Below are 21,135 nucleotides of genomic sequence, written 5' to 3'. Positions count from 1 at the left end.
AGCTAAACAGACTGAACGATAGCTAAACAGACTGAACGATAGCTAAACAGATTGGTACCCAGACTAGTCGGTTTCTGCGCTCTGGCCAACTCCTTATAAAATTGTCATGCCAAACAGTTGAGCTTGACAATGACAATGGAATAGGCGAAAGCACAAACCGACCTGGGACCAGGCTACAGACAGACCTGGGACCAGGCTACACAGACCTGGGACCAGGCTACAGACAGATCTGGGATCAGGCTACAGACAGATCTGGGACCAGGCTACAGACAGACTACAGGCTACAGACAGACCTGGGACCAGGCTACAGACAGATCTGGGACCAGGCTACAGACAGATCTGGAACCAGGCTACAGACAGACCTGGGACCAGGCTACAGACAGACCTGGGACCAGGCTACAGACAGATCTGGGACCAGGCTACAGACAGATCTGGGACCAGGCTACACAGACCTGGGACCAGGCTACAGACAGACCTGGGACCAGGCTACAGACAGATCTGGGATCAGGCTACACAGACCTGGGACCAGGCTACAGACAGACCTGGGACCAGGCTACAGACAGATCTGGGACCAGGCTACAGACAGATCTGGGACCAGGCTACAGACAGACCTGGGACCAGGCTTAACTGAAAGACTCAAAGAAGTATCAATGTCAAAGCCTTCAAATGAGAAAGTACAAGAAGGATGGGGAAGATAATCAGATTAACAATAGACCTACACCTGTATATCATGCTGGTGTAACGTTCGCATTCTTCATCCATGGCTACACGGCAACTACTGTAACTACAATAGTATCTAGTCAACTTGCTAGTTTATTCAGTGGTTGTTCAACACATTTCTACCGGTAAAATAACACATTTTCAGTAGTAAATGTGTTCAATTATAGACACGCTATAAAAACGGGATAATCAACCCAGAGCTCTAACGTTATACGTTCTTTAGAAAATAATGAACGACGCGCTCGCGGTGAACAGACCTTTCCCTTTTATAGCGTAATTTAACACATTTACTACTGAAAATGTGTTATTTTACCGGTAGAAATGCGTTGAACAACCACTGAATAAACTAGCAAGTTGACTAGATACTGTAGTTACAGGAGTTGCCGTGGTAACCAAACAGACTTGCTAGTTTAGCTTAACCAAACCCTCAGTCCTAGCTCGCTATTATGAAATCTAATTCGACAATACCAATACTGTTTTCAATTGGACTTTTGCAATTCTAAGCAGCTCAAACTAAACATGTAAATGAACTATAGCCATTGAATTCTATCGTGCATATATGCCGTGCGTAAAACAGGAAATAATCGACGATCTAGAATGCCCTTCAAGCCAATCAGAAAGGAGTATTCAACAATGCCAATATGTAATACACTATAATACACACTCTAGTTCACACAACGTATTCAGTACATATTATCGGTAAAAGGCAGAGATTATTGCACACAGTCCTACTCTACAGTAGACCAGAGCATCAACAGTCCTACTCTACAGTAGACCAGAGCATCAACAGTCCTACTCTACAGTAGACCAGAACATCAACAGTCCTACTCTACAGTAGACCAGAGCATCAACAGTCCTACTCTACAGTAGACCAGAGCATCAACAGTCCTACTCTACAGTAGACCAGAGCATCAACAGTCCTACTCTACAGTAGACCAGAGCATCAACAGTCCTACTCTACAGTAGACCAGAGCATCAACAGTCCTACTCTACAGTAGACCAGAACATCAACCGTCCTAGTCTACAGTAGACCAGAGCATCAACAGTCCTACTCTACAGTAGACCAGAACATCAACAGTCCTACTCTACAGTAGACCAGAGCATCAACAGTCCTACTCTACAGTAGACCAGAACATCAACAGTCCTAGTATACAGTAGACCAGAGCATCAACAGTCCTAGTATACAGTAGACCAGAGCATCAACAGTCCTAGTTTGCGGTAGACTCTACACAGGAGCATCAACATACACACATTGTCGCCACTTCATCAATATATAAATACAAATAATAGGTCCTTATTGTAAGAGGTCATTTGTTCTCAATTAATTAAATAAAGATTAAATACAATAAGCAGAGCTACTTACACACTTTGTTTTGTTTCGCTTCTTGGCTAAATAGTCCTGTGAGTTACAACTTAAGTAACACCTTTAAGTCTTTGACATAAAGAGAACAAACCCCATAAATTAGTAAACAGGAAGTCACATGTGGCTCTAAATACATACACATGGTCTCAGGTTGCTTTCTTAGTACTGACATTGTTTTAGCTTATGCACATTACAACCTTACTGTATAACTTACTGTTGAACTTACTGTATAACTTACTATATAACTTACTGTATAACTTACTATATAACTTACTGTATAACTTACTGTATAACTTACCATATAACTTATTGTTTAACTTACTGTACAACTTATTGTTTAACTTACTACATAACTTACTATATAACTTACTGTATATCTTACTGTATAACTTACTGTAAAGCTTACTGTATAACTTATTGTTTAACTTACTGTACAACTTATTGTTTAACTTACTGTATATCTTACTGTATAACTTACTGTAAAGCTTACTGTATAACTTATTGTTTAACTTACTGTACAACTTATTGTTTAACTTACTGTATAAATTATTGTTTAACTTACTGTATAACTTATGGTTTAACTTCCTGTATAACTTACTGTATAACTTACTGTATAACTTACTGTAAAGCTTACTGTATAACTTATTGTTAAACTTCCTGTATAACTTCCTGTATAACTTACTGTAAAGCTAACTGTATAACTTATTGTTAAACTTCCTGTATAACTTACTGTGTAACTTATTGTTAAACTTCCTGTATAACTTACTGTCTAACTTACTGTAAAGCTTACTGTATAACTTATTGTTAAACTTCCTGTATAACTAACTGTATAACTTATTGTTAAACTTCCTGTATAACTTCCTGTCTAACTTACTGTAAAGCTTACTGTATAACTTACACATATAGCACAATTAGCACCAGTGTTTTTTAACATTATTTAAACAGTGCTACGGCCAGAGATACCAGCGTAGAGCCACTAGAACACTCACACAGCCCTAGTCATGCGGGCCAAACCCCATCCAGACAGAATACAGGGGTCTCCCATGGCCATAGCTGTCCCCCAATAGTAGCTTACAGGAAAATGCATTGTTTCTTTTAGTTTTTCACAATTGCACAAAGTCGGTCATATGAGAGGTAGGTACCCTCCTTTATGGAACACTCCAGAACAGAGCTGAAGTAGCAACCTATCGAAAGAGAGGCTCGCTGAAGGTGGACCAATCACAATTGGTAATACTGCAATAACATCTTCCCGTTGGCTCAGGTGAAGTATTTGCAGCCAGTAGAATCAATGGAACAGGACCCAGTACACCTGAGATTCTCAAAAGACCTGAAACAAGAGAGGACACACTTTAACATAGTGTGTGTGTGTGTGTGTGTGTGTGTGTGTGTGTGTGTGTGTGTGTGTGTGTGTGTGTGTGTGTGTGTGTGTGTGTAGATGGAGGGCATCTGGGAACATACCCAGGGAGATATGATGTGCAGGTCTGGTAACCAAAGTCTTTTCCCTCACACTCCTCCAGGCCCTCATGACGATATCCATCTCCACAGTACGCCCACCTACAATCTACAGGGAAGAGAGGGAGAGAGAGAGAGGAGGAGAGAGAGGGAGAGAGAAAAGGAAGGGATGAAGAGAGAGAGAGAGAGAGGGAGAAAAGGAAGGGATGAAGAGAGAGAGAGAGAAAAGGAAGGGATGAAGAGAGCGAGAGGGAGAGAGGGATAGAGAGAGCAGGAGAGAGAGAAGGAAGGGATGATGAGAGGGAGAGAGGGAGGGAGAGAGATAGAAGGAAGGGATGGAGAGAGAGGGAGGGAGGAGAGAGGGAGAGAGAAGGAAGGGATGGGTAGAGAGAGAGAGGAGGAGAGAGGGAAGGAGAGAGAAGGAAGGGATGATGAGAGGGAGAGAGGGAGGGAGGGAGAGAGAGAGAAGGAAGGGATGGAGAGAGAGGGAGGGAGGAGAGAGGGAGAGAGAGAAGGAAGGGATGGAGAGAGAGAGGAGGAGAGAGGGAAGGAAGGGATGATGAGAGGGAGAGAGGGAGGGAGAGAGAAGGAAGGGATGGAGAGAGAGGGAGGGAGAGAGAAGGAAGGGATGGATGGAGAGAGAGAGGAGAGAGAGAATAAAGGGATGATGAGAGGGACAGAGGGAGGGATGGAGAGAGAGGAGGAGAGAGAATGAAGGGATTGAGAGAGAGAGATGGAGAATGGGAGGCAGAGAAAGACAGACAGAGGAATGGTCTTGGGTAAACATATGTTTCCCATGCCATTAGAGCCCTTTGAATTTAATTGACAAATGGAGACAGAGAGAGTTCGGCTGAGGAGAAGCCCTAATTTCTTATTATAATTTAGCAGATGCTTTTATCCAAAGCGACACAGTCATGAGTGCATACATATGAGTGGTCCCCGGAATCGACCCCACTACCGGTAAAGGCGCTGCAGATCTACCAAAAAGACCAATATGTTTTCTAACAGAGGTCTGGGAGAAGTGGGCGGAGCCATAAGAGAGGTCTGGGAGCAGTGGGTGGAGCCATAAGAGAGGTCTGGGAGCAGTGGGTGGAGCCATAAGAGTTGCTGTCCACTGGGCCTAGATTGTTGCTGTCCACTGGGCCAAGACTGTTAAAGTTCATTGGGCCCAGACTGTTGCTGTCCACTGGGCCTAGATTGTTGCTGTCCACTGGGCCTAGATTGTTGCTGTCCACTGGGCCCAGACTGTTATTGTCCACTGGGCCTAGACTGATGCTGTCCACTGGGCACAGACTGTTGCTGTCCACTGGGCCTAGACTGTTGCTGTCCACTGGGCCTAGATTGTTGCTGTCCACTGGGCCCAGACTGTTGCAGTCCATTGGGCCCAGACTGCTGCTGTCTACTGGGGCTAGATTGTTGCTGTCCACTGGGCCCAGAATGTTGCTGTGCACTCGGCCTAGATTGTTGCTGTCCACTGGGCCCAGACTGTTGCTGTCCACTGGGCCTAGATTGTTGCTGTCCACTGGGCCCAGACTGTTAAAGTCCATTGGGCCCAGACTGTTGCTGTCCACTGGGCCTAGATTGTTACTGTCCACTGGGCCCAGACTGTTGCTGTCCATTGGGCCCAGACTGTTGCTGTCCACTGGGGCTAGATTGTTGCTGTCCACTAGGCCTAGACTGTTGCTGTCCACTGGGCCTAGATTGTTGCTGTCCACTGGGCCCAGGCTGTAGCTGTCGACTGGGCCTAGACTGTTGCTATCCACTGGGCCTAGACTGTTGCTGTCGACTGGGCCTGGATTGTTGATGTCCACTGGGCCTAGATTGTTGCTGTCCACTGGGCCCAGACTGTTGCTGTCACTGGGACTAGATTGTTGCTGTCCACTGGGCCTAGACTGTTGCTGTCCACTGGGCCTAGATTGTTGCTGTCCACTGGGCCCAGACTGTTGCTGTCCATTGGGCCCAGACTGTTGCTGTCCACTGGGGCTAGATTGTTGCTGTCCACTGGTCCTAGACTGTTGCTGTCCACTGGGCCTAGATTGTTGCTGTCCACTGAACCTAGACTGTTGCTGTCCACTGGGCCTAGACTGTTGCTATCCACTGGGCCTAGACTGTTGCTGTCTACTGGCCCTAGACTGTTGCAGTCCACTGGGCCCAGACTGTTGCTGTCCACTGGGCCCAGACTGTTGCTGTCACTGGGACTAGATTGTTGCTGTCCACTGGGCCTAGACTGTTGCTATCCACTGGGCCTAGACTGTTGCCGTCGACTGGGCCTAGATTGTTGATGTCCACTGGGCCTAAATTGTTGCTGTCCACTGGGCCCAGACTGTTGCTGTCCACTGGGCCTAGATTGTTGCTGTCCACTGGGCCTAGATTGTTGCTGTCCACTGGGCCTAGACTGTTGCTATCCACTGGGCCTAGACTGTTGCTGTCCACTGGGCCTAGACTCTTGCTATCCACTGGGCCGAGACTGTTGCTATCCACTGGGCCTAGACTGTTGCTGTCCACTGGGCAGATTGTTGCTGTCCACTGGGCCCAGACTGTTAAAGTCCATTGGGCCCAGACTGTCGCTGTCCACTGGGCCTAGATTGTTGCTGTCCACTGGGCCCAGACTGTTGCAGTCCATTGGGCCCAGACTGTTGCTGTCCACTGGGGCTAGATTGTTGCTGTCCACTGGGCCTAGACTGTTGCTGTCCACTGGGCCTAGACTGTTGCTGTCCACTGGCCCCAGATTGTTGCAGTCCACTTGGCCCAGACTGTTGCTGTCCACTGGGCCCAGACTGTTGCTGTCACTGGGACTAGATTGTTGCTGTCCACTGGGCCTAGACTGTTGCTGTTCACTGGGCCAAGATTGTTGCTGTCCACTGGGCCTAGACTGTTGCTGTCCACTGGGCCTAGACTGTTGCTATCCACTGGGCCTAGACTGTTGCTGTCGACTGGGCCTAGATTGTTGCTGTCCACTGGGCCCAGACTGTTGCTGTCCACTGGGCCCAGGCTGTTGCTGTCCACTGGGCCCAGACTGTTGCTGTCCACTGGGCCCAGATTGTTGCTGTCCACTGGGCCTAGACTGTTGCTGTCCACTGGGCCAAGATTGTTGCTGTCCACTGGGCCTAGACTGTTGCTAGCCACTGGGCCTAGACTGTTGCCATCCACTGGGCCTAGACTGTTGCTGTCGACTGGGCCTAGATTGTTGCTGTCCACTGGGCCCAGCCCAGACTGTTGCTGTCCACTGGGCCTAGACTGTTGCTGTGACTGGGACTAGATTGTTGCTGTCCACTGGGCCTAGACTGTTGCTGTCCACTGGGCCGAGATTGTTGCTGTCCACTGGGCCTAGACTGTTGCTGTCCACTGGGCCGAGATTGTTGCTGTCCACTGGGCCTAGACTGTTGCTGTCCACTGGGCCTAGACTGTTGCTGTCCACTGGGCCTAGACTGTTGCTATCCACTGGGCCTAGACTGTTGCTATCCACTGGGCCTAGACTGTTGCTATCCACTGGGCCTAGACTGTTGCTGTCGACTGGGCCTAGATTGTTGCTGTCCACTGGGCCCAGACTGTTGCTGTCCACTGGGCCCAGGCTGTTGCTGTCCACTGGGCCCAGACTGTTGCTGTCCACTGGGCCCAGACTGTTGCTGCCCACTGGGCCTAGACTGATGCTGTCCACTGGGCCCAGACTGTTGCTGTCCACTGAGCCCAGATTGTTGATGTCCACTAGGCCTAGATTGTTGCTGTCCATTGTGCCCAGACTGTTGCTGTCCACTGGGCCCAGACTGTTGCTCTCCACTGGGCCTAGATTGTTGCTGTCCACTGGGCCCAGACTGTTGCTGTCATTGGGCCCAGACTGCTCCTGTGCTGCTGAAGTTGGAATCCAGATTCTGACGCTGTCCACTTCAGTGGTGTTGAATCTCCCATTGCCACTACAACAGCTTGTTTTACCTACCCCTGTTACCACCATAGTTTCCTGACTTTCCCATGATATCAACATGAAGGATAGACCCATGATATCAACATGAAGGATAGACCCATGATATCAACATGAAGGACAGACCCATTATATCAACATGATGGACAGACCCATGATATCAACATATAGGACAGACCCATGATATCAACATGAAGAACAGACCCATGATATCAACATGAAGAACAGACCAATGATATCAACATGAAGGACAGACCCATGATATCAACATGAAGGACAGACCCATGATATCAACATGAAGGACAGACCCATGATATCAACATATAGGACAGACCCATGATATCAACATGAAGGACAGACCCATGATATCAACATGAAGGACAGACCCATGATATCAACATGAAGGACAGACCCATGATATCAACATGAAGGACAGACCCATGATATCAACATGAAGGATAGACCCATTATGTCAACATGATGGACAGACCCATTATATCAACATGATGGACAGATCCATGCTATCAACATGAAGGACAGACACATGCTATCAACATGAAGGACAGACCCATGATATCAACATGAAGGACAGACCTATGGTATCAACGTGAAGGACAGACCCATGATATCAACATGAAGGACAGACCTATGGTATCAACATGAAGGACAGACCCATGATATCAACATGAAGGACAGACCTATGGTATCAACGTGAAGGACAGACCCATGATATCAACGTGAAGGATAGACCCATGATATCAACGTGAAGGACAGACCCATGATATCAACGTGAAGGACAGACCCATGATATCAACGTGAAGGACAGACCCATGATATCAACGTGAAGGACAGACCCATGATATCAACGTGAAGGACAGACCAATGATATCAACATGAAGGACAGACCCATGATATCAACATGAAGGACAGACCCATGATATCAACATGAAGGACAGACCTATGGTATCAACGTGAAGGACAGACCCATGATATCAACATGAAGGACAGACCTATGGTATCAACATGAAGGACAGACCCATGATATCAACATGAAGGACAGACCCATGATATCAACATGAAGGACAGACCTATGGTATCAACATGAAGGACAGACCCATGATATCAACATGAAGGACAGACCCATGATATCAACATGAAGGACAGACCTATGGTATCAACATGAAGGACAGACCCATGATATCAACGTGAAGGACAGACCCATGATATCAACATGAAGGACAGACCCATTATATCAACATGAAGGACAGACCCATGATATCAACATGAAGGACAGACCCATGATATCAACGTGAAGGACAGACCCATGATATCAACATGAAGGACAGACCTATGGTATCAACATGAAGGACAGACCCATGATATCAACGTGAAGGACAGACCCATGATATCAACATGAAGGACAGACCCATTATATCAACATGAAGGACAGACCCATGATATCAACATGAAGGACAGACCCATGATATCAACATGAAGGACAGACCCATGATATCAACGTGAAGGACAGACCCATGATATCAACATGAAGGACAGATCCATGATATCAACATGAAGGACAGACCCATGATATCAACATGAAGGACAGACACTATGTGTCGTTGGTAAGGACAGAGTTGGTCTATAGTCTTCGGCCTGTTGGTTTCTCCTCAAGACACTCATATTGTGTAAAAAGGGTTGCATATGATGGGAAGGATTTACTTCAAATAGAAGGCTACTCTGCACAGAGGTTTAGTTTATCGCTCATGGAGTAGCCCAGCCCAGTGGGTTTTCCAACCTCTCTTCAGAGACTCCCATCCGTTCTCTGTTTTTTAACTATTCCACAGCTAGTGTAAAGGACATCACGCTGCGTGCTTAGCGATTACCACTTCCTCCCGATTCGAGCCCATACCCGGCAGCGAACCCGGGACCTCTGCCTTGCTAGCACACGTGAAAAAAAAGCTTGCTATTTATTGGCACAAGTTGGGACACGTCATGCTGAGAAGTAAGTCCTATACATCCTCATGAGCTTCATTGGTACACCTGAACGAGTCGACTCATCATCAAGCCCTTCAATAGCTGAATCAGGTGAACTAGTTCAGGGATACAACCAAATACTGAAATGTCTGGGGGTCCCAGAGGAGAAGTTTTGAAACTCCACTGGCCTATCCTATAGTCTGGCCTATCCTATGGTATGGCCTATCCTATGGCCTATCCTATGGTATGGCCTATCCTATGGCCTATCCTATAGTCTGGCCTATCCTATGGCCTATCCTATAGTCTGGCCTATCCTATGGTATGGCCTATCCTATGGCCTATCCTATGGTATGGCCTATCCTATGGTCTGGCCTATCCTATGGCCTATCCTATAGTCTGGCCTATCCTATGGTCTGGCCTATCCTATGGCCTATCCTATGGTCTGGCCTATCCTATGGCCTATCCTATGGTCTGTCCTATCCTATGGTCTGGCCTATCCTATGGTCTGACCTATCCTATGGTCTGGCCTATCCTATGGTCTGGCCTATCCTATGGTCTGTCCTATCCTATGGTCTGGCCTATCCTCTGGTCTGCCCTATCCTATGGTCTGGCCTATCCTATGGCCTATCCTATGGTCTGGCCTATCCTATGGTCTGGCGTATCCTATGGTCTGACCTATCCTATGGCCTGCCCTATCCTATGGTCTGGCCTATCCTATGGTCTGGCCTATCCTATGGTCTGGCCTATTCTATGGTCTGGCCCATCCTATGGTCTGGCCTATCCTATGGTCTGGCCTATCCTATGGCCTGACCTGAGATGCAGATTAAGCACAGCGGACAGCAGTGGCAGAATGGGACAATCCATCTGACGCTCAGAAGTGCAAGACAGTGGCCGTATCAGGTGAAGCTAACAGTAGGAACTAGCTCTGGTCCAGGGCACAAGACCGTATCAGGTGAAGCTAACAGTAGGGGGTATCTCTGGTCCAGGGCACAAGACCGTATCAGGTGAAACTAACAGTAGGAACTAGCTCTGGTCCAGGGCACAAGACCGTATCAGGTGAAGCTAACAGTAGGGGGTATCTCTGGTCCATGGCACAAGACCATATCAGGTGAAGTTAACAGTAGTGGGTATCTTGGTCCAGGGCACAAGACCGTATCAGGTGAAACTAACAGTAGAAACTAGCTCTGGTCCAGGGCACAAGACCGTATCAGGTGAAGCTAACAGTAGGGGGTATCTCTGGTCCATGGCACAAGACCGTATCAGGTGAAGCTAACAGTAGTGGGTATCTCTGGTCCAGGGCACAAGACCGTATCAGGAGAAGCTAACAGTAGTGGGTATCTCTGGTCCATGGCACAAGACTGTATCAGGTGAAGCTAACAGTAGTGGGTATCTTGGTCCAGGGCACAAGACCGTATCAGGTGAAACTAACAGTAGAAACTAGCTCTGGTCCAGGGCACAAGACCGTATCAGGTGAAGCTAACAGTAGTGGGTATCTTGGTCCAGGGCACAAGACCGTATCAGGTGAAACTAACAGTAGAAACTAGCTCTGGTCCAGGGCACAAGACCGTATCAGGTGAAGCTAACAGTAGTGGGTATCTCTGGTCCAGGGCACAAGACCGTATCAGGAGAAGCTAACAGTAGTGGGTATCTCTGGTCCATGGCACAAGACCGTATCAGGTGAAGCTAACAGTAGTGGGCATCTCTGGTCCATGGCACAGGACCGTATCAGGTGAAGCTAACAGTAGTGGGCATCTCTGGTCCAGAGCACAAGACCGTATCAGGTGAAGCTAACAGTAGTGGGTATCTCTGGTCCATGGCACAGGACCGTATCAGGTGAAGCTAACAGTAGGGGCTAGCTCTGGTCCAGGGTGTTAGTTGTGTTTCTCTCCTAACCAGTGCCCTGTATTCATGGATGCAAAGAGAAGCCAGGCTTACCCCCCAAAAAAATTTACCAAATAAAAAATAAAAAAAACATTAACGAATGTATCTTTCGTCTCTCTGTGTTTTCATAATTTCCCTTCAATTCGCAATAGCCTGAATATATCTCATCGTGTGAAACAGCGCCCCTCTGTCTCCGTATGTGTAGACCATATATCTGATGCTGTCTGGTCATAAAGAGTATGACATTGTTGACGCCCTTAGCATTGCATGCAAGGGAAGCAAATGATCATCTGGCCTCCCTTGATAAAAAATAAATAAATAAAAATAGCCAATCAGCGTTGAGATAAACTGAGTGAGTACAACTGTGATTGGTCCTGGTGCACCAAAAACAAGTGTCAAGGGAAGTCAGTTTGGATTTGGTTTCACACCAATCACATCAATCACATGACATCACATGACACCACATCACATCAATCACATGACATCACATGACACCACATCACATCAATCACATGACATCACATGACACCACATCACATCACATGACACCACATCACACCAATCACATCACATCACATGACATGACATCACATCACATCAATCACATCAATCACATGACATCACATGACACCACATCACATCAATCACATCAATCACATCACATCACATGACACCACATCACATCACATGACACCACATCACACCCCGGGTGGTAAGGGTAGGCAACAACACATCTGCCACGCTGATCCTTAACACTGGGGCCCCTCAGGGGTGTGTGCTTTGTCCCCTTTTTTACTCCCTGTTCACCCACGACTGCGTGGCCAAGCACGACATTTCAGTATAGGGAGGAAGTCAGTGACCTGGCAATGTGGTTCCAGGACAACAACCTCTCCCTCAATGTGAACAAGACAAAGGAGCTGATCGTGGACTACAGGAAAATAAGGTCCGAACACGCCCCCTATTCACATCGCCGGGACAGAAGTGGAGCAAGTTGAGAGCTTCAAGTTCCTTGGTGTCCACATCAACAACAAACTATCATGTTCCAAACACACCAAGACAGTCGTGAAGAGGGCACGACAACACCTTTTCCCCCTCAGGAGACTGAAGAGATTTGGCATGGTTCCCCAGATCCTCAAAGTTCTATAGCTGCACCATCGAGAGCATCCTGAACGGTTGCATCACTGCCTGGTATGGCAACTGCTCGGCATCTGACCGTAAGGCACTACAGACAGTAGTGCGTACGGCCCAGTACATCACTGGGGCCAAGCTTCCTGCCATCCAGGACCTATATACTAGGCAGTGTCAGAGGAAGGCCCCAAAAATTGTCAAAGATTCTTGTCACCCTAGTCATAGACTGTTCTCTCTGCTACCGCGCATCAAGCGGTTGCAGAGAGTTGTTTTTACAATGCTGCTACTCATTGTTTGTTATCTATGCATAGTCACAAATTACTTTACAAACTAGCCTGTACCCCTCCACATTGACTCTGTACCGTAACACCCTGTATATAGTCTCCACATTGACTCTGTACCGTAACACCCTGTATATAGCCTCCACATTGACTCTGTACCGGTACCCCCTGTATATAGCCTCCACATTGAGTCTGTACCGGTACCCCCTGTATATAGCCTCCAATTTGACTCTGTACTGTAATACCCTGTATATAGCCTCCACGTTGACTCTGTATCGGTACCCCCCTCTATATAGCCTCCACATTGACTCTGTATCGGTACCCCCTGTATATAGTCGCCACATTGACTCTGTACCGGTGCCCCCTGTATATAGCCTCCACATTGACTCTGTACCGGTACCCCCTGTATATAGCCTCCACATTGACTCTGTACCGGTACCCCCTGTATATAGCCTCCACATTGACTCTGTACCGATACCCCCTGTATTTAGCCTCCACATTGACTCTGTACTGGTGCCCCCTGTATATAGCCTCCACATTGACTCTGTACCGGTACCCCCTGTATATAGCCTCCACATTGACTCTGTACCGGTGCCCCCTGTATATAGCCTCCACATTGACTCTGTACCGGTACCCCCTGTATATAGCCTCCACATTGACTCTGTACCGTAACACCCTGTATATAGCCTCCACATTGACTCTGTACCGGTACCCCCTGTATATAGCCTCCACATTGACTCTGTACCGTAACACCCTGTATATAGCCTCCACATTGACTCTGTACCGTAATACCCTGTATATAGCCTCCACATTGACTCTGTACCGTAACACCCTGTATATAGCCTCCACATTGACTCTGTACCGTAATACCCTGTATATAGCCTCCACATTGACTCTGTACCGTAACACCCTGTATATAGTCTCCACATTGACTCTGTACATTTATTGTGTTGCTTGTTTTAATTTTTTACATGTTTGCTTTAGTTTATTTAGTAAATATTTTCTTCTTTCTCGAACATCGTTGTTTGTAAAGTAATGTAAAGTAAGCATTTCAACCTGTTGTATTCAGCGCATGTGATAAATAACATTTGATTTGATTTGATTGACAGAAACAACTTGGAGTGTTGTATCTCGTTGTGTTGTTGTTCTCCGGTGGCTAGCTAGCTAAATAAAATTATCCTCTTTCTTAAATTAGCTATGGACAGAGATAACGATTTGGACTTGTGGTTTTACTTATATCCTCCTTACTAGCCAATGATTATAACGACGATTCTGATCCAACCATAAACTACATTGTGCCCCTGGACTAAGAGAGGATGGATGTTCAACATGTAGCTAAATGTAGAAGGCTAATGCTAATTGCTAATGCTAACTAGTTAACGTTGGCCATGAAAGGAAGTTAAGCGGTTTTAGCCAGGTAGCCTCGGACAATGACAGTCATATGACAGCCTATGACAGTCATACACCCTTTCGTCAACATGAAAGAGAGGAGGATGGTATTGGCGTTACTCTACAAGTAGGGTGACTCAACATGTTTTTCTACTTACGCACACACACACACACACACACACACACACACACACACACACACACACACACACACACACACACACACACACACACACATACAGTCTCAGCAGCTGATGAACCAGAGGGAGTGGCTAACATATTTTACTCCAACTCAACTAAGACAAGAGAAGGGCCACACCATATTTAGCTTCCGTTGATTGGACTAAATAGTGTTTGGTATCTTTTTTGTTGGGAATGTGTTAGACTAAGCAGAGTTGATTTTGATGATGTTGAAATGTTGAAGTTGAAATGGTGCTGAAATAGCGGAGGCAGCTCCGGTTTTCTTTGCGTCTTTCAGTAACTCCTTTCTGGTGTGAAAAACGTTCTTGACCATGCTGTTAGTTACACTCCACCAGACAGATGTTCCTCTCCGGTTTTCCAATGAAACAAAAGGAGTGGTTGAATTTATTCTGCCACTGTGTCTTCTTATTGTCTCAGCCTTTTAGGCCTACTGTAGATATCACGATCACAAGGCATATGAACTAACAGGTTATAGAGCAAACTACACAATTATCACAATAAATAGGTTGTAATATGGCTTGGCTTCCACAGGGATCTTACCCACGCACCCCTACTGTTAGTAGAAGAACGGCCACGTAACGCCCAGAGGCACGTTGTCACTTTAGTACAAGTTGGCTGCAGTAATAGTAAGTCACTTCTCATGATTGACCACAAGGTGGCGTAAATTAGATCATACAGACAAGTGAGTATGTTGTCTGAATTTCCATCTCCACAGAGAAAAAAGCCAGGTCTATTTAAAGTGGAACTGACAGCATTTTAGCAACATGAAATTTAAAATTTAAAATCTGTTCATATTCAACCCCCAAGAAAGAATATGACACTTTAGAAAGAAATAAAAAATCTGAGAAATTAGCACTTAGACAAAAGTCCTTTTCACATTTTCATAGGTTTTAAGGATGCTTGGGAATGACGTAGACAGTAAGGCATTTGTGAAAATGTTGTAGAGTTGGGGAAAAAGACCGTGCATTTAGACAATTACTAGACATTGCAGTCAATAAAACCTAATAAAAACATCTCTCCTTCAAGACCTGGGTTCAAGAACCCGGAGTCTACGCAGACCATAGCCAATCAGAGCTACAGCAAACAATCCAATTGCCATAAAGATATGCCATCCTTAACTTTGAACCAGACTGTGTGTTTACAGGCCGTTGCAACAGGGAGACATTAGATCATTAGATCATTAGAACATTAGATCATTAGATCATTAGATCATTAGAACATTAGATCATTAGAACATTAGAACATTAGATCATTAGATCATTAGATCATTAGAACATTAGATCATTAGAACATTAGAACATTAGATCATTAGAACATTAGAACATTAGATCATTAGAACATTAGATCATTAGATCATTAGAACATTATAACATTAGATCATTAGAACATTAGATCATTAGATCATTAGATCATTAGAACATTAGATCATTAGATCATTAGAACATTAGATCATTAGATCATTAGAACATTATCATTAGATCTTTAGAACATTAGAACATTAGATCATTAGATCATTAGAACATTAGATCATTAATCATTAATCATTAGATCATTAGAACATGAGATGATTAGATCATTAGAACATTAGATCATTAGAACATTAGATCATTAGATCATTAGATCATTATCATTAGATCATTATCATTAGATCATTAGAACATTAGAACATTAGAACATTAGATCATTAGAACATTAATCATTAGATCATTAGAATATTAGATCATTAGAAAATTAGATCATTAGATCATTATCATTAGATCATTAGATCATTAATCATTAGAACATTAGATCATTAGTACATTAGAACATTAGATCATTAGAACATTAGAACATTAGATCATTAGAACATTAGATCATTAGATCATTAGAACATTAGATCATTAGAACATTAGAACATTAGATCATTAGATCATTAATCATTAGATCATTAGAACATTAGATCATTAGAAAATTAGATCATTAGATCATTATCATTAGATCATTAGATCATGAATCATTAGAACATTAGATCATTAGAACATTTGAACATTAGATCATTAGATCATTAGATCATTAGAACATTAGATCATTAGAACATTAGATCATTAGAACATTAGATCATTAGATCATTAGAACATTATAACATTAGATCATTAGAACATTAGATCATTAGATCATTAGATCATTATATCATTAGAACATTAGATCATTAGATCATTAGAACATTAGATCATTAGATCATTAGAACATTATCATTAGATCATTAGAACATTAGAACATTAGATCATTAGATCATTAGATCATTAGAACACTATATCATTAGATCATTAATCATTAGATCATTAGATCATTAGAACATTAGATAATTAGATCATTAGATCATTAGATCATTAGATCATTAGAACATTATATCATTATCATTAGATCATTATCATTCGATCATTATCATTAGATCATTAGATCATTAGAACATTAGAACATTAGATCATTAGATCATTAATCATTAGATCATTAGAACATTAGATCATTAGAAAATTTGATCATTATCATTAGATCATTAGATCATTAATCATTAGAACATTAGATCATTAGATCATTAGAACATTAGATCCTTAGATCATTATCATTAGATCATTAGAACATTAGATCATTAGATCATTAGAACATTAGATATTTGATCATTAATCATTAGATCATTAATCATTAGAACATTAGATCATTAGAACATTAGATCATTGTCATTAGATCATTATCATTAGATCATTATCATTAGATCATTAATCATTAGAACATTAGATCATTGGATCATTAGATCATTAGAACATTAGATCATTATCATTAGATCATTAGATCATTAGATCATTAGATCATTATCATTAGATCATTATCATTAGATCATTATCATTAGATCATTAATCATTAGAACATTAGATCATTGGATCATTAGATCATTAGACCATTAATCATTAGAACATTAGATCATTAGATCATTAGAACATTAGATCATTATCATTAGATCATTATCATTAGATCATTATCATTAGATCATTAATCATTAGAACATTAGATCATTAGATCATTAGATCATTAGATCATTAGAACATTAGATCATTATCATTAGATCATTAGATCATTCGAACATTAGATCATTAGATCATTAGAACATTAGAACATTAGATAATTTGATCATTAGATCATTAGAACGTTAGATCATTAGATCATTAATCATTAGAACATTAGAACATTAGAACGCATTCGCCAAAACCACAAATAATATTTGTGTATTATGTAAATACTACAGGATTCGTCTTACATTTACGAACTTTACAGTCCTACTGATCAACAAACAACCATGAAAATGTCGGCTCTCTCTCTCCCTCAGTTATACACATCAACAACAACAAGATCAACAGCTATAATGTTAGCCAGAACAAGATGAGCTAAAAATCTAACAAAAGGAACATTAGAGATAAACCCTCTCAAACTGTTTCAGCTAGTTGCCTGTCAAAATTGCACTGGTAAATGATGGGGGATTGCAGCCTACTCGTCGTTCTGCAGCTTGCCTGCCAATGCATTAATTCTTGTCCCAACCAAGAACCCAAACTAGCTAGCTACTTCCAGACACAAATGAGAGAACACCTCACTCTGACCATTTCACTCACCGTAGCAACGCTGGTCTGGCTGTTTATATGTTATCTACAGCATTCGTGACTAACTATTACTTATTCTGTCTACGTTTACTGATACCGGTCATATTCAGCAGGTGCACGTTAGTAAATTCATCAGTCAGACAATAGTGCTCTGGAATCAAGAGTAGATAGCCAGAGTGAATTTGCGAACTAAAGAAGAGATATATACTAACTGGATAACAGTTGTTCGAGTTCGTCCTAGTGCTTTACATGTATGAGGCCCTGGGTTCAATCCCTGGCATCTCCATGAAACTGACTACTTGATAGTTGCTAGTTAAATTTTCAGCCTTAGTTACATGTATGTGTTTTTGTCCAGAATATTGAGTCATTGAAACTGAACCAGTGCATCCCGAATGGAGGCAGCAAACTATGTACCAGGCCAGCTGTGATTTACAACCTGATAGCAATATGTTTTGGACAACTAATAAATGTATTGGTGAATTAAATCTATCTATTCTGCCAAAAATACCTTCTTGTACCTCATAGAACTTTGAGTCAAATATAACCTATTTTTAAAACCTCTTGTAAAGGTTAGTTTTGTAGCATAAACTGGGAATTTGATATTTTTGGACTGGATATTATGATTGTCTGTATGTTTATTAATATCTGCAAAAGTAGTTTAAAACGCGTTCATTTGAATTTTAAAGCCAGGTGTCCTTGTTGGCTGCAATGCAGGTGTTTGGGAAGATTAGCATTCATAGGTAGTTTCATTTGAATAGTTAGCATAAATGCTCAAGCTACCATTTCCCTCAAGCATGAGTTATAGGCCTAATGTATAAACCTGTGAAATAAATTAAAGCGCGCCGACAGGAAGTGGGAAACGCTTGTGTGTTTGTGTGTCCGCCCGCGTGCGCGGCGCGCTGTGTTTGAGCGGCGCGGATGCGGTCAGTTCGAGGAGAGAGAGAGAGAGTGTGTGTGTGTGTGTGTGTGTGAGAGAGAGAAAGAGGTGTGAACTGTCAGACGAGAGGACTCGATACCGATGCGCTTGAAAGGAGTGAAGCAAAACCGCTTGTTGCGCTATAATTGTACACAAGAAGACGACAGGAAATATAGTTTTTTGTTGTTGTTGTTGTGATATTTACTACCTAATATAGATCTTTCGACGAAGCATAGGAGTGCAATAACGGACTATAACCTCTGTCTTGCCAGGCCATTACTCATGCATTGTTGTAAGCTAACTGGGTAGCTTTGACTTAAGGGATTGTTCCATAACCTGAAAAACAAATCGCTTCCCTTTTTTGAAGAGGAAGAAGAGGAGGCGGGGGCCGTATAGCTTCTTCTGTATTTCATTTGTCTGGGGTCTGTTTTTTTTTATTCTGCAAACGGAGCTTATCTGAATCAGGCTACTTCGTCTATCTTCATATTAGGACGACAGCGGCGGGTGTCGGAGAGGTGTGTGAGGAAGAGGAAGAGACAGGAATGATGATGATTGGTAAATCGGTAAAAGACATTGACAGATATCAAACTGTCCTCACTTCGCTACTGTCACTCGAGGAGAACAAATTCTGCGCGGATTGTAAATCCAAAGGTAAGGCAAATAACAACAAATAAAATACACAATTACAGCCAGCCAAATGTCATATAACTAAGTGTTTTGTATGGACAGAGACTGTACGCTATTATAGCCACCCATATGTCTGTGCAAAACGCCGTGTTCGGGGGTGGACACGACCAACTGGGAACCTATGAGTCAACCTCCGTTTCATCAGTTTTACAGGAACCTACCCGGTCCGTCTTACCCAGGGAATACGGTCAACTGCATATATTGCGTAATACGATTAGCCTACTTTCAAGGTTGTTATATGAATTGCATTGTAGAGGTAGTAGCTAAAGGGAAAGGCACTTGCATTGACGTTCATGGTGTCCTCTCCTCTCTCTCCATACAAACTGTTTTGGGTTGAACCCTAGAGCAAGTCTGTCTCTGTCTGTCTGTCTGTCTGTCTGTGTGTGTTAGCAACAGTTATACTCTACAATGGTTTTCTCACCAGCTATAGGCCTGTTTCTAGGGTAGATAAGGCATGTGTTCTGTAGAGAAGATATCTTTCTCTTTAGGGTTTACCCTTTAAAAGCAACAGCTGACAAAACCTTAGGCCTTTTGCCCTAGGGTGAACTTCAAACCTGTTCCTATGGTGTAGACACACAACATATTCACATCGTTATATCTTATTATTATTATATTATATTATATCATACTCATATCTTTCTGCTACTCGGTGTCTGTGCCCTCAGACAACACAAACTGATCTGAGTAGACAGATACACTCTTATTGGCCGTGAAATGCTACTTACAAGCCCTTAACCAACAAGGCAGTTCAAGAAATAGAGTTAAGAAAATATTTACTAAATAAAGTAAACTACAAAATGAAATTAAAAGTAACACAATAAAATAACGAGGCTATGTATGTATATATATAAATATATACTGTATACAGGGGGTACCGGTACCGAGTCAATGTGCACAGCTACAGGTTAGTTGAAGTCATTTGTACATGTAGGTAGGGGTAAAGTGACTATGCATAGATAATAAACAGTGAGTAACAGCAGTGTAAAAACAAGGGGGGGGGGGGGGGGCAATGTAATCCTCCTGGTGGCCATTTGATTAGTTGTTCAGGAGTCTTATGAGGAGGGTAGAAGCTGTTAAGGAGCCTTTTGGTCCTAGACTTGGCGCTCCGGTACCACTTGCCGTGCGGTAGCAAAGAGATCAGTCTAAGACTGGGGCGGCTGTAGTCTTTCACAATTTTTGGGGGCCTTCCTCTGACACCGCCTGGTAATAGAGGTCCTGGATGGCAGGAAGCTTGGCCCCAGTTCGCACTACCCTCTGTACCCTCTGTACCAGTCAGGATGCTCTCGATGGTGCAACTGTATTACTTTTTTGAGGATCTGGGATGCCAAATCTTTTCAGTCTTCTGAGGGGGAAAAGGTGTTGTCCTGCCCTCTTCATGACTGTCTTGGTGTGTCTGGACCATGATAGTTTGTTGTTGATGTGGACACCAAGTAACTTGAAACTCTCGACCCGCTCCACTCCACTTCTGTCCCGTCGATGTTAGTGGGGGCCTGTTCGGCCCTCCTTGTCCTATAGTCCACGAGCAGCTCCTTTGTCTTGTTCACATTGAGGGAGAGGTTGTTGTCCTGGCACCACACTGCAAGGTCTCTGACCTCCTC

The 21,135-nt window shown here is 43.6% G+C and overlaps 1 protein-coding gene and 1 long non-coding RNA gene across 2 annotated transcripts in view; one reads left to right on the top strand and one right to left on the bottom strand.

Moving 5' to 3' along the window:
- Positions 1-2,910: 2,910 nt before the first annotated feature.
- Positions 2,911-18,084, bottom strand: LOC139372785 (uncharacterized). Its single transcript, XR_011627478.1, has 3 exons — positions 17,947-18,084; positions 3,542-3,644; positions 2,911-3,410 (listed from the first exon to the last, which is right to left on the bottom strand). It is a non-coding gene; the product is annotated as an uncharacterized lncRNA (long non-coding RNA).
- An 826-nt stretch (positions 18,085-18,910) lies between these two features.
- The window catches only part of LOC139372784 (stromal membrane-associated protein 2-like), a 60,009-nt gene continuing 57,784 nt past the window's right edge, over positions 18,911-21,135 (top strand). The window contains exon 1 of the mRNA XM_071112588.1: positions 18,911-19,501. Within this exon, the coding sequence (XP_070968689.1) occupies positions 19,393-19,501 (109 nt within the window). The 5' untranslated portion in view covers positions 18,911-19,392. The remainder of the gene's footprint in view (positions 19,502-21,135) is intronic.

Source organism: Oncorhynchus clarkii, chromosome 18 (assembly GCF_045791955.1).
Source record: "Oncorhynchus clarkii lewisi isolate Uvic-CL-2024 chromosome 18, UVic_Ocla_1.0, whole genome shotgun sequence".
NCBI lineage: Eukaryota > Metazoa > Chordata > Actinopteri > Salmoniformes > Salmonidae > Oncorhynchus > Oncorhynchus clarkii.
Note: the sequence above shows the minus strand (reverse complement) of the source record. Positions and strands in the feature narration are given on the sequence as shown.